The sequence below is a fragment of the Hirsutella rhossiliensis genome (assembly GCF_020360975.1).
Source record: "Hirsutella rhossiliensis strain HR02 chromosome Unknown scaffold00001, whole genome shotgun sequence".
Lineage (NCBI taxonomy): Eukaryota > Fungi > Ascomycota > Sordariomycetes > Hypocreales > Ophiocordycipitaceae > Hirsutella > Hirsutella rhossiliensis.
In genome coordinates, this window is record NW_025408667.1 from 4959626 (window position 1) to 4974258 (window position 14633).

The 14633-nt window shown below is 42.8% G+C and overlaps 2 protein-coding genes across 2 annotated transcripts; one reads left to right on the top strand and one right to left on the bottom strand.

Annotated features, from left to right (window-relative positions):
- Nucleotides 1–1273: 1273 nt before the first annotated feature.
- HRG_00633 (uncharacterized protein) lies at nucleotides 1274–2408 on the bottom strand (the record flags this gene model as incomplete). The annotated part of the gene is made up of 4 exons (XM_044859104.1): nucleotides 1274–1578; nucleotides 1636–1868; nucleotides 1931–2121; nucleotides 2178–2408. 4 exons carry the CDS (start codon nucleotides 2406–2408, stop codon nucleotides 1274–1276), a joined length of 960 nt encoding a protein of 319 aa, XP_044725504.1.
- Nucleotides 2409–5269: 2861 nt separating this feature from the next.
- On the top strand, nucleotides 5270–6814 carry HRG_00634 (uncharacterized protein; the record flags this gene model as incomplete). The annotated part of the gene is made up of 6 exons (XM_044859105.1): nucleotides 5270–5350; nucleotides 5406–5427; nucleotides 5483–5671; nucleotides 5722–6213; nucleotides 6267–6662; nucleotides 6720–6814. 6 exons carry the CDS (start codon nucleotides 5270–5272, stop codon nucleotides 6812–6814), a joined length of 1275 nt encoding a protein of 424 aa, XP_044725505.1.
- Nucleotides 6815–14633: the final 7819 nt, after the last annotated feature.

The following is a 14633-nucleotide window of genomic DNA, read 5'->3' on the forward strand; positions in this document are numbered from 1 at the left end:
TCTTTAAAAAGACCCTCCTCGCCCTCAAACGTGAAATCCCCAAAACGTGGATCACCCTTGAACTGGTCCGGGTTAAAACGATCATTAGCATTCTGGAGTCACCCGTGGTATCAGCGCCCCGCTCCAACAACCTGGTTGTCTGTCAATGTTGGAAAGAAACCACTTACTCCTGGGCCGTGACCTTCATCAAACGCCGGAAGAAATTGTCCTCGGGAATTCTGTTCATCTGCCAGCGGACTAGCCATAGCCAGTCCGGTGAAAACAATGAGGACAGTTGTTGAGTCCTGCATTTTAGAAATAAGAGGCTGGCGAAGGACAAGTGAATAACAGGTGGACGAAGAATAGGTCAACAAGGTGCACTGCACTGATGAAATCAAGGTCGGATTGGATATCTAGGTGCCGTGGCACACGGCTCTTAAATATTTTAGTTCAATATATAAGAGAGACTTGAGCACGTGCAAGGATAAGGCTGCCTCTTCGAGCTTCTAAGAAAATCCCAAGGCTACGCGAGTCATCACTTCGACGATCGCAACTCCCCATAGTTACATAAGTCAGATAACTTTCTCTACAACGTGTTTTACGCCCAATGATAAAACTTAAATCTCCTACTTGGGATCATCCATCATCGTCCGTTCTTTTCGGCATTTGCTTTACCGGCCTGGGTCTGGTAAACTGTCCCGTCTGCTTTAAGAGCTAACAAGCTCCAAGACGAAAACAAGAAACAGAACCGAGACTGACAAAGCTAATGCCATCCGCCAGGCTACCTCGGAACAGCACACCGCCAAAGTTAATAAATCTATTTGGCCCTTGGTCAAGTACTTGGCAGATCAAAGTGCTTCCTTCACCAACGGCTATGTTGAAGACTCGAGTTCTTTATTAATGTCAGAATATTATAGGCAACAACCGTTGACCACTACGTATAACAATGACTCAACTTTGCTAGATGACACGATGACATCTGACCTGGCACCTCCTTCCGGGCATGTAGCTGTTGAGTGATTCAAGTGCATTACAAACGTTTGAATGACCTATCGTAAATATGGTGCGACACATCACCCCGAGGCGGTCATGCTGTAGGAAGCCGCAGGTGACTGTATCCACAATGCAGCTGGCTTGGCGTGTCACAGGGGGGGCGCACAAGGATAACACGGCTCGGGCCTCTATCCCCCGAGCGGATATAAGCAAGTGACTCGGCAGGCCTGCACCTCTTTGAGGCCTTCGGGCTGTCATAAGATGGCTCATATTTAGACGTGTGTTTGCGAAGCTATGGTCCCTATTGGATTTTACCACCATGTTTCCAGGAGCTTCCATCATGCACCATCGTGGAGATTGCTACAGGACTGAATGCATCTTTGAGGAAGACATAGACGGAATCCTTAAACTTGATCGCGCCGATCCTCGTTCCAGGGTACCAAGCCATGAGTTCCGTGACGCTCTCGTCGAATTCCACGATCACGAACTTATCTTGAGAATTCTTCGTCGCGTAGAATATATGCGGCTTTGCCCCGTTCGGCCATTGGCAAGCGGCAATGGGAGAATTGATAGCAACCTGATGGTTCGTCCGGACGACCTTCTTGTCTGTGACCGTGGTTAGGCCTTCACTACTCTTCGGCAAGGCAGGGAAATAGTACTCACTGCTCCATTTTTCGTAGCTCCCATCGTATCGTACAATGTTGCCTTCGTGATCTTGGAAGAACAGATAGGTGGTGATGTCCGTGAGACTCGCGGCAAGGCTCGTCCCCGGGAGCGCATCTGCTGGGCTTTCGGGCAGTACCTTTCGATAAACCCATTTCCATTTGTTTTCGTTGTGTTCATCTTTTTCACCCTTCCTAATCTCTGCCACGACCGTTTGGCCTTTATCGCCTAGCCTAGTTTCCCATACGATTAGCAACCGAGAACAAGAAAAGATGCCTGGGGCAAATTGGCTCACTGCGCGAAGAAAACCCATTGATGAGATTTGTCTTTAGTGTTATCGTGGCAGATGCCACTGGAAAGTCTCGAGGTTTGAATTGGTGCCGTGCTGATGTCGTCTGGGAACTTCATTGGCGTCCATGCGTCCTTCGAGATAATTCGAACCCGCTCTCGGAGTGTCTTTTTCTTGTCAAGGTAGACAACGTGGATCTTGGATTCGACGTGTTAGCGAGTGCGACCATCTAATATCTTGCACCGGGTCTTACAGTCGATTCCCAACCGCGCCCGCTGTCGAACTCGCCGTCATGGCGGATAAAGAAAGCTGTTATAGGCGATCCATTTCCATCCAGCTCATCGTTAGCGACCACTGGGCCCGACTTCCAAGTTTTTGCGTCTTTGGTAAAGGCCTCGTGGATGCTAGTGCCGTCTTGATAGTAGACATAGATCGTATCATCGGTGGCTATCGCAGCAAGATCGGTGCTAGTGATGGAAGGCATGGCTTCTGCGTGGGGTTCTCGTAGACTGTGAAGAGAAATGTCTTCTTTATCTCAACTTGGAAACATTCTAAAGGTGCGGCCTGCCAATTCTTATAGCTTTCCCGCCCAGTACTGCGCCACCTATTCCTCCAATGTCGAAGCTTCGGTGATTCTACGTGCGAGCCGAGAACATCGGTGTTAGAGCCAGCGTTCGCCTCCAGCATCCTGTGATACCAGTTCCTCATCTCAAGGTCTCCCGCCCTCACGCCACTTTGGGAGACCCGGGCTGCTCCTCGGCGCTATTGATGCATGACGTGCTTTTTGCAGTTACAGAAGCTCAGTCAGCAATCCAAGTTGCATTATGTGGCAAGGCTGATTGGGTTGTGTAATGTTTCGACTTCTGGCTTCGCCGAGAGTCAAGACTTGAAGCCGGTAGAGCGAACTCAGGCCACCACGGCTACGGGCTGACTGCTTGTTCAGCGGTGAGCGAACGTGGAAGTAGGTATGTGCATTTACGAGCTGAATATGCACAAGGCTGGCTGTATGTGTAACTTAAGCGCATAAGCTGGTACGGAGATGGTGACTCGAGCTGTGGGTCCGCGTTAATGGAACGCATAAGCGCATGCTGAATCGCCCAAGGTCTGCAGAGCGTGTCCCGATGCATTGCCCTATTATAGATCGGATCGACAGTACGAGGCGGCTGGTGATGGGGCGAGTGGGGCTTCAACGTCCTTCAGGTTGCCTTGTGATAAATCATATCGACAATTTACTGTACGAGCAGTCGGTCCGAATTGCTAGGGTACAGTACAGTACACTCAAACTCAAGGAACATGCTCAAACCCTCTCCATAACATGGTCATATTTCCCCCAGTTGATCAAACACGAGAGGATTGCCATCGTTCTCGCATCCTTGGCACGTCATGCTTCACTCGCCATTGGCAAGCAGCTATACAGACAAAACTCAGGCTGTTGGATACCTGGAAGCTGCCTCTGTTGATCGAACAGGACAGACTTCGAGCCGCAGCCGGATGATGGATATATTAGGCCGTAAGACTTCTCGCATGGCTTCCTGTTAGGTTCTCTCTAGGCTGATAGATGGGAGGCTTCTCTTCTCATCTGTATTAAAGAAGCAGGTCACCGGCTGACCACCTCTTTTACAAAGAGAGGAAGATAACAACCAACCGCCCGATTCACTTATTCTATGAGGCTTCCTCTCCGTGAGATTACTGCCCGTATTGCTGACAGTAGGGCAAAACAAAAAGGGGGCTTTCTGGGTGTTGAAGCCGAACGGGAAGAATCTGCAAACAGCTTAGTGTGGCGGCCCAGGGGATCACTCTTGGCGAGATGAAGTTGCATTGTGTTGCATTGACCCCCGGCCACATGACAGCCCGCCGATGTATCCGGCGATCCAGGAGCATCGGAGAATATATTGCGTAACTGCTCCACGTTTCGGCGCTATGCGGCACGCACGGGCATAGTCAGCCGCGGTACGATGCGTTTGGCCCCGGGCCAAAGGGATCTGTCACATATTGGCGTCACATCAGGGTTGTTTCCACGACGATCAAGACGGATGCGGCACTATGAGGCCGGCAACTGATTGATAGTCTTCGTATACCGCACCGATACTACAGTACAATTCCTAGAGCGCGTTCCACTTCCTGACGGTTCAGTGGGATTTTACCATCCGATAGTGAGAGTTCATGTAGTAACTAACCATACGGAGAATAAGAATTGCAACTTAAACGTATACAGACCTAATATTGCAGCATGCCGCCATCTATCCTTGCTCCTCGAGAATAAAGAGAGGAAAAACCGTGGCAAGTTCCAGGGGGCATTCTAGTAAGACGACACGCTCGGACTTGCCTTTGAAAAAAGAACATGAACATTAATAATGTCTTCTGGTGAACTGACTCTCTCCATGCAGGGGGGAGGGGGGGGCGAGAATTCAATAAACAATGTTTTCTACATGCTTGCCCATATGGCTTTGACGAAGGCAACAGTGTTACTCACCACCGCCATCAGGCTCCCGCTCGTAAATCCCGCTGCCTGGCTAGACTGCTTGGGTCCACAGTAGGAAGACAGCTGAGCATGCAACTAAAAATCGATAATTTTCTTTTCTTGCATTACCATGCAGCTTGAACTTGAACCCCTGGAGTAATTCGCCCAGCAAAGGTTAGTCCCGATGCTTCTACGAGAGGCGCTCTCTACTGGCTTCTCTTGGCGACCAGACAGCCCCAACATCACACTAATAAGCGAAGACTGCATTTGTTATCAGATGTAACGATCCTTCCAGATTCTAATCAGACAATTTGCTCAAGGTCTCTTCTTTGGGTCTCCTGACGCCAGCCATGTTGTAAGAGGCTCGCCTGTGGTTTATTCAAGCCGCAGGTGCCTTCACATTCTCTTCTCTAGAACAAAAGAAGGCAGAGGGTTGCAAACCTAGATCGGTTGGCTCTTGTCCATGGTTTTCAACGTTGTGGACCGTAGCCAAGGGCAACCGCTGTGCTGAAGCTGATACCCATCATTATTGAGCCCAGCCCGTGACATATGACACATGGGATCTTGTCGATGTACGCTTTCTGTTTCAGCCAGCCGTCTTATGTGGCGGTGGCAAGGCCCGCTCACCCGACGTCGCTGCCAAGCGATAAGAAAACATCACCGACAAGGGCTATAATAGGGGCGGATGTGACATGCACGACGAATCGCCGAGCATGTTCAGCTGGGACCCATCTCGGAAACGCCGAACGCTGTCGTCATGATCAAGTGCTCAGGGGTTTGCGAAGGCATAAATAGAGACCTGATTCTGCATGAACTGAGATGGAAGCCAGCAATCTTCACTCCTCTATCCAAAGCCAGAAGAAAGAAGAAGAAGAACAGCAACCATGCGATTCACAAGCGGCCTTGCGCTTTTTGCCTCCCTTTCCTCTGTGCTCTCTGCGACTGACACTCCACCTGATTCAATTGTGAGTGGGCATACTTGCATTTTGCTTCAAGAATCATATTGCTGACTTCTGGCAGACGCAAATCTGCAAGAAAAGAGGTACGCATGATAGCCAACATGATGCCATTGGGATATCATGCTCACAAAAATGCAGGTCAAGTCCCTCAGAAAGTAGGGAAGAGCTGGGGCTGCGCCTCGTCTTCGAGCATTTGCGACCCTGAACAGGATCAGAGCACCCTGCATGAGGACCGCAAGACAGGCGAATGGGCTTGTTGTCCTAGGGGACAGCCTTTGGTCGGCAGCTCTTGTGAGCAGCCCAAGCCTGATGGAAAGCCTGACCAAAGTGAGTACAATGTACAGTCAGTTTTGGCGACAAATGCTAAGACGCTGCAGCACCTATCAAGCGACCTGGAACCTGTGGAGCTCTCGTCAATGATGCCGGGCTGGAAAACCTCCTCCGAGTTCTTTTGCAGCAGTGTTACCCTCACGACCAGGTTTCTTTGAATGTCCTCATCAAGTACTTCATCACCATTCTTCACCAGAGTATCGATCTCATCGATATCTTCTACAAAAAGGACTGCGATACTCCCACTCCTGGCCCCGGGCCGAACCCCAAACCGAGCCCCGGACCTCATCATGATTGGTACGATTGCTCGTCGGGCTCGACTTGCAAATGGCTTCCATTGGAGAACAACAAGACCCCCAAGAACCTAGCGGTAGCCAACGAGCCCACGCTTTTGCCAAACCCCAACGCGGCCGTGGCGAGCTACAAGTATCCTTTTGATACATGGGTGACAAAGTTCGAAGGGGATGATTTGGACATTTACATCCAGGGTCGGAAGCTCCCTGTGCAGGAATCCGGGACGAGTTATTTGATTCCTGCTGGTACGTATTTATACACGAGGACCTGTCTAGAGAACACTTCTGATCGGTCAAAGGAACATCGGCCAGCGAGGTGTACTACAAATCCTCCAAGGGTGCTAAAATCCAGTTCTACGGGGCTTGTTCCGCGGATACACCATGCGTGAGCGAGGAGGTGAAAGACTGGGTGCAAGGCCCGGCGGTCCTAATAGCCCAGCCAGATGCGGATATCGACGTTAGCGGCTACGACTTCGATCTTGTTTTCACCATTGCGGATACGTCAGTCACCACGGAGCAGTACACAGTCCTCGCAGATGGCAAGGAAGTTGGTAAGACGCACGGCCGACTGTCCCTTGGTTGCGACAAATACAACACGAAGTACATCGCCAATGTTGATGTTGGTGTTGGTCCTTATGGCGCCCTCAGGAGCATCGCCAATGACGGGTTCTGGGGCTCATTCAAGATTCCTAAGGGTAAGTGACTCGACTGCAACGTTATTGAAGCGCCAGAGGTTCTAATATGATATACAGAAACCAAGAAAGTGACAGTTCATATGAACTATGAGAGCCCGAGCTACCCATACTTTCTCTTCGAGTATCGGATGGATAAGCTCTGTCAATGCTAGGTTATAAATCACTGGAAGAGCAACGTTGTGGCAGTCAATCGGATTCACGCAAGTGTCAGAAATAGCGACTGTTCCCTACCCAGCCGGAAGTCACAATTGAGCTGCAACACCATAGCCGACACGGTTATGTCGCGCCTGACCTAGTATAGCACCTTGGTTTCCATCGATTGAGTCTTCTTTTGAAGCCCAAAGCTAGATAGATAACGTCGGCATTTAAATCTGCAGTCTTACGCTAAACTGTCCTATCCTAGCCAACCCTTCATCGTCAAGGGTGAGAATGATTCAGTGTGCCCATGCTCCAAGTAAAGCTCTTAAGACCCTTGCTTTGATTAACTTGGTTTACTTGTCAAGAGAGGCTTGCTTTATGACTTGCTTGGTCCATGTTGCTCGGCTGGGCCGTGGCATTGCTGCTTCGGTTGTTCATGGTATTTACGTACCTACTCTCACTGTGCTAACATGCCCGATCGAAGAAGGTGCTTCTGGCACTCTATTTCCGCCACCGTATCCGAATTAATGCGGTTCTGTTCGTCCACGATGGCTTTTCGGTCGGCGGGGAAAAAGTCCACATTCAGCACTCATCGCCGGGCAGCGGAATAAATCGAAGGCCATCATCTTATATAGGACAGGGTAGTCAGATGCATGACGATCCCACCACTCCAGAGGATCCACAACTTCTAGATCGGCCTTGTTAGTCCTATTCGAAATTTATCTATAGGGGGCGAAGCGCGAGTACTGCTCGATAAACAGGTATTATGTCGGAATTGACGTGGTAGTCTTTAAGTTTCGCTTACCTATAGTCAATTCCCGACTTACAACAGAAGGCCTCCTTACATAGCGTTATCTCTGCGACCTACTTAAATTTTGGTAAACCGGTGCTTATAGTCTGCACCATCTCTTGAATAGTTCCTCTCAAGCAGGGGCTTGAGAGCACAGTGGAAGAAATAGGGGCACAGAAAGGTGAATTTAGTGATGCATGTCTTCGTCTATCTATTAGGACAAGGGAGGGGCTTATATAGGTACAGTGACCATATATAGCTAGCTAAAAGAGGGCATTAGGATGTTCCTATACCTAAGTTAGGCCTATATAATGTCCTTAGGCTAGGGGAGTTATATTAGTTAGGCAGGCTTCCTTGTGTATGACTATTGGGTCTACTAGGCATAACTATGGCCTCTTATGCCTACTCTCCTTAACACACCCCCTTACCACCCTAGCTTCTAGATAGTAGGGCAATAGGTAGAGGAGGGTTCGGTCTAATAAATATAAGGCTATTCCGATATTAAATTCGGCTACTTTACTATCTATTTAAGGAGGTTGTCTAAAAATAGGGGAGGCTCCTAATTATATCCTATAAAAAGGGAAGGTAAATATAGTAAAAGGCAAAAGCCGGGACCCGAGAGGATAGGATATAAGGAGAACCCTCCTCTATATATCCTATCTCCTCGGGCCCCTAAGTTCGTTAACCGCGCCCCCCCTAGGGCGTGGTTATATAACCTACTCTTCCGCCCTAGGGGGAGTCGAACTTACGATTAATAAGATTATATAACCTACTCTTACCGTTTAACTAGTAGTTATAAGTTATATTTATAACCTTCCTTATAAGGAGGGGTATAGCGGGGCATCCCTTTAGGTAGCCTAGGTACTATAGTACCTTTGCCGGCGACGTTATTATTTAGGATAAAAGTAATCTTAAAGGTAGGCTTTCTAATAATATATTCCTTATATTAATTAGTCTTAATTTAGTAAAGCTATTATAATTATTATAAGTTTAAGCGCTATAGTATTATACTAATTAAGGGGTAGTCTAGTAATAGCTTTACTTCTTAGTAGTAAATAGGGCTAACTTCTATCCCCTAGATCTTTATAGTTTCTTAACTAAATTAAGATCTAACTACGCTATTAAAATCCCTAAATCTTAGTATATATAGTAGTGCTTTTATTATTAGGATCTAGCGATTATTAAGTTCGCTATAGTAGGGAGATATTATACCTTAATATAGTAGTTAGGTATATTATCTCTTAATATATCTTCCGGCTATATTACTAGTCTTAGTTACTTAATAAAGCTCTAATACTTCTAGTATATAAGCGCCTTTATTATACTATTAGCTAGGTTATCTACTAATACGATCTAGCTAACTTATATCCGATCTTACTATACCTCCTAACGAAGCTAGTATCTATAAACGTTAACGTACTTAAGGTTCGTCTTAAGCTTCGCGCTTAATTTAGTTAAAAGCCTAATAGTCTAAAGGTTATTATACTAGAGCTCTATAGTCCCTTTAATACTAATGCTAAGCGCCTTAATTAGTCGGCTAAATACTACCTATTCCTTAGCTATCTATAAGAGTGCTAATAATTTAGCTTCTATAAAGGATATTATTATAGTAGCTTACTTAGTAGCTTTTTAGTTAATTAGCTTACTAAGGAGTAGGAATATATATCCTTATAAGGACTTCCTAGTCTCTAGGTTATCGGCGTATAAAGAGTTAGATATATATATTAGCCGCCTTATTAGGTTTATCGCCGTAAAGTAGATATAGCGGTTTCTTATATAATAGAGGTAAGCTAGGCACTTACGTGCTTCGTGCCTATAGCGCGGCCCGGGGTTATAATTATATTAGACTAGCTTTCTAGCTATAAATACGATATCTAGCTTAGTATAAATTGCTAGATAAATAAGCGACCTAATTAAAGAGATATATTTATATATCTCTTCCTTTAAGGCCTACTTTTTATAGGGGACGAGCTCTTCTATTATTAGCGGGATCTTAGGCTTACGAAGGATATTATTATTAAGGATATAATATTTCTTCGCGGTCTTAGAGATATAGGAAGCTTACGAGAGCTATATCTTCTTAAGATCCCTATCCTTAATAATCTCGATACTAAGGAACTAGCGTAGCTCTCCTATATATATAATAGTATATTTCTTCGTAATAGCCTTATATAGCTCTTCCTAATCTTATTTTTACCCTTAAGGATATATTATAACGATATTATTTACGAAGATAAAGATAATAACGCCCTTATAGACTAGTACGTAGGCGTCTTTTACTAGCTACTAGGCTCTAAGTTTAGTAAAGAAACTAGATATCTCTTTAAACTATAGCTTTAAGGAGATATAGAGCCTATATAGTACTTTTAATAGCTTTAGGCATAGCCTAGGTATTAAGAATCCTAGTAGAGGCTAGTAATAGACTTCTTAGCGTAGGATTATATATAGAAATATTATTTTTACGTTATATTATTCTATCTTAAAGTCCTTAAGGTAGTAGAAGGCTATTAGTAGTTAAAATATTTATACTTATAATATAGCTATATATATATCCTCGTTACCTTTAGGTTATAGGTCTCTACGAACTATAATATATACTTTAAAGCGTATAATATACCCTTATTTATCGGTCTTATATATAAAGACCTAATATAAGGGGATTAGGAAGTAACCTTTCTATTTAATAATAGCTTTTAGGATAGTCTTCTACGTGCCCCTTACTAGGTTTTCCTTTATTTCGTAGTCTATAGCTTCCTTTTACTTATATACGAATTCTAAAGCTATTACCGCGTTAAAGGAGGTAGGGGGAGGCGGTATATTTTTAATATAAAGCTTATACTTACTTACCTTTACGATAATATTATTAATAAGGGATTTCTTAGGCCTATAAGCCCGTTTTCCTTTAATAACGTTACTTAGGTTAATCCCTTATAACGTATCCTTTTATCTACGTTATTCTTATATTTATAATATTCTTAAGCCGGCCCTACTAACCGCTAGGTTAAGGGTATAGGGTTCGGACTAAGGGTTATCTTCTTAAACCAATACTATAATTGTTCCTTTACCCCCTAGGTTAAGAGGTATATTATTACGTTTATCTTAAGGAGACGAGTTAATTAATATAGGTATTATATCTTTAAGCTATCTCCTTAACGAGATATAGGAGGGGTTGCTAGCTATAGTATCTATTACGGGTATAGGAGGCATAGAGCTTAGTAACTCTATATTAAATATAGTATTAAGTAGAAGGGGTAATATTAAAATCTCTATCCCTAGGCCTACTATTTCTAGAGGGGAAAGATATATATATTTATATAATCCCTATAAGGGCGTCTTTAATCCCTAATCTTCTAGAGTATATAGGGGTAATAGGTCCTATAGGAGGGTAATTACTTCTTCTAGCGTCTAACCGTTATCTATATTATCGTCGGATAAACTTAGTACCCTAAAGGTTTTAGGTTCCCTACTATCTATAACGTCGGTTACGGCTATATCTCTAAGGATATCGAAGCTATATATTTAGACTAGCTAGGCTTACGCTTCTCTTTTTATATTATAGCTTATAGACTCGTTAAACTATATATTAGCTAATACTATTAGTTTATTCTATCTAATTAACGGTATCTATATAACGTATTATTAAGTAGACCTATAGCCTACTAGGTAGCCGATATAAGCTCTCTACTTAAGGGGTAATTACGTCTTATATAACTTAATATATTCTAATACTATAATTATTATTAGGAACGCTATATAGCTAAATACCCTTAAATATATAATATCTAGTTTAATATCTTTAATATAGTAATATAGTAGATTATTTTCTTTTATCTAGGTCTAGTAACGCTTATATAGGCTCTACTAGCTATAATTATATAATTCGAAGGGTATTATATTAAGTAGGTATACCGCTATATAGTATATCTCTAGCTATAGCTCTTCTAGAAGTTTTAAGTTAAGCCTTATAACCCTTACTTTTTCCTTTACTATTGCCCTTAATCTCTCTACGTAACTATTTTATATAGGCGTTAAAGGGGCTAACTATATAACTTATATCCCTTTATTAGTTATATAATCTATTTATTCTATTATTAAAAGAGCCCTTTCCCTATTAATAACTAATATAGTTATTTTAACTCTATATTAGGTCTTAAGTAACGCTATAAAGTTATTAAAGATATCCTTAATACCCGTTTTTCTTTTTATTAGGTAATAGAACCTTATAGATATATCTATATAGGTAAATAGGGCGAAGTTCTTTTCCCCGTTATATACTATTATAGGGCTAGGGTAAAGGTCGAAGCTAACTTATACCCCCGGACCTTTAGGCCTTAGGGATAGTGTTTTTCTCGAGACTTCCCTCTTAGCTTTCCCTATTACGTATATCTAATAGCTATATATTATAGGGCCTTAAAGCTTAGTGCCTAGGTAGGCTTCTAATAGCTTCTCTAGTAATCTTAGACTAGGATACCTAAGGCGGCGATACTATAAGTTACCTACCCCCCTAGTTAGCGGCTTAGGCGCTTATATAACTACGAATACCCGCTTATACTACGGGAGTATTCCTATTACGAATTAACCTTCGAAGTCGGTTAGTTTAATATAAACCTCCTTCGTAGGTTCCGAATAGAGGTATCCTAGGAGCTAGTTCTAGAATATCCCTACTATTATCCCTAGCCTAGCTAAGAAGATACTAATTAGTATTTCTAGGATAAAGTAGGCATTTAATAGGGTTATCTTTCTATAGTTAATTATAGGGATAATTGCTATTCCTATTCCTTATACCCTAAAGGCTTAGTCTCTAACCTAGACTTTATTATTAGAACCCTACTTAAAGGTTCCTTCCTAGAACTAACCTAGGTTATTAAAGAGGTTAATATCGGCCCTTAAGTCGTATATTAATTTATTAGTAAGTAACGGCGTTCCCTTAATAGCCGTGTTTACCCTAGATAGAGTGACCGTATTAATAGTCTTTCCTAGCCCGTTATTACTAATAATAATATCTACTAGTTCTCTTCCTTTAGGGTAGGAATTAAGGGTCTAGGCTATATATTTTACTTTCTTATCTAGATAGTCCTTTAGCCGTTTTTCGATATTCTATTTAGCTAGATTACTATATTTCTAGCCTAATAGGGGCTTCTTATTATATATTACCTATAGTAAGTAGTAATTTTCCTACTAGCTTATTAAGCTATTAACGTGCTACTTATAGCTAGCGTATTTAACTTAGGTATTTAATTTCCTAGAGATTTAATTAGCGCTTCCCCTTTTTATAGGTAGTTACGACTTCTTCCTATAGGTATATTCTTATTTAAAGTTAGCGATTAAGTTCCTTAAGGGAAGTTAATCTTTACTATATCTTTCGTTATAGAGGTTAAGAGTACTTATTATTATAGACTAATATAGGTCCTACTCGTCTACCGCTATAAGAAAATCCTATCTAATTCTTATATTATTAAGTATATCGACCTTAAGGTCTCGTAAATCTATAATAATTTAGTCGAGCTATTCTACCTATACTTTCTAGTCTCGCGTGCGTTTTTTATTAATAGAGGTCGTATATCTCTCGTAAATTAGCTTTTTCTCCTTTACCCCTAAAGGCAGGGCTTACTTCTTTAATTCCCTAATTTTCTCTCTTAGGCTATTATATATTAAGGTTATCCCCTAAAGCCCTTTACTAATTGTTTTCTTAATTAATTCTTCGAGTACAATTAGGGCTTTCTACTAGACCTTATAGCGATCGAATTATAGCTAGAACCTTTTCTCGAGGTTATAAAAGGAGTCCTTTATATCCTAGTATCGTTCGTTATAGCCTATTCGCCTCGCTAGGAACGTAGCCTTAGTTTTATCTTCTTATTAGGAAGGTCTCCCTCTAAGGTTAATAATAAATTGCTCCTAGTCCGGCTATTAGGGTTATTTAAGCTCCTTTATACTATCTAGGTTAGTATATTCCTAAATCTTATAAGTCTAGGCCTATAATTTAATCCCCCTAATCTATAGGGTCTAATCGAGGCTTTCCTTTAGTCTTACGATATAATTATCCCCTCTTACTTCCTTTAACGTTATCTTAGGAAAATAAAGGGTTCTAGCTTAATACGTAATATCCTTTTTTAAGGGATATATAATTATAATTTATATAATTTATATATTTCTAGTAGTGCCCCTTAGTATAGCTAGGTTCCTTGCCTTAATACCACGATTTAAGCGTTATAACGGCGTTAATAGCTCGTAAATAGCTTTAAAGGTAATATCGGCGGGCAAAAGATAATCTAGCCGTGCAGGCCGAGCTTATAACTCTTAAGTAGGGGCTTAAGAGCATAGTAGAAGAAATAGGGGCATAGAAAGGTAAATTTAGTAATGCATATCTTCGTCTATCTATTAGGACAAGGGAGGGGCTTATATAGGTATAGTGACTATATATAGCTAGCTAAAAGAGGGCATTGGGATGTTCCTATACCTAAGTTAGGCCTACATAATGTCCTTAGGCTAGGGGAGTCATGTTAGTCAGGCAGGCTTCCTTGTGCATGACTATTGGGTCCACTGGGCATGACTGTGGCCTCTTATGCCCACTCTCCTCAACAGTTCCATAGCTACCCTCTATACTCGTCTTATTGGCGTTACCTTCTATCGTCTTTATTTAGACGTGAAACGGCTTTAGAACGTCAAAACGGCGTTCTAGTTCGGCCGAACCCTGAGACCAATTGGGTTACCTCGGCACCCAACAACCAACCACCCCTTTTCCCTCCACGTCCTCGCATCCATCATGCGCTCACTCCGACCGTTCTTCTCGTCGGAGCACCGCAGCTGTCCACCCCAGCCTCACTGATATGGTGCTATCCTATGAGCTCTACAATGAGGAGGCCTGGGACCACGGCTCGGCGATTTTCGGAGCCATAAAGGAAAAGCTCTACAACAAGGACCTTTGCTATGAGATCGCTAGGTTCGTCACTAAGCACCGAAGAGGCGGAAGTCTCATGAAGTTCTTCCCTCTTAGAAAGGGAGGTTTCAACTTCTACTACCGCATTTAGTATTCCGACGGACGC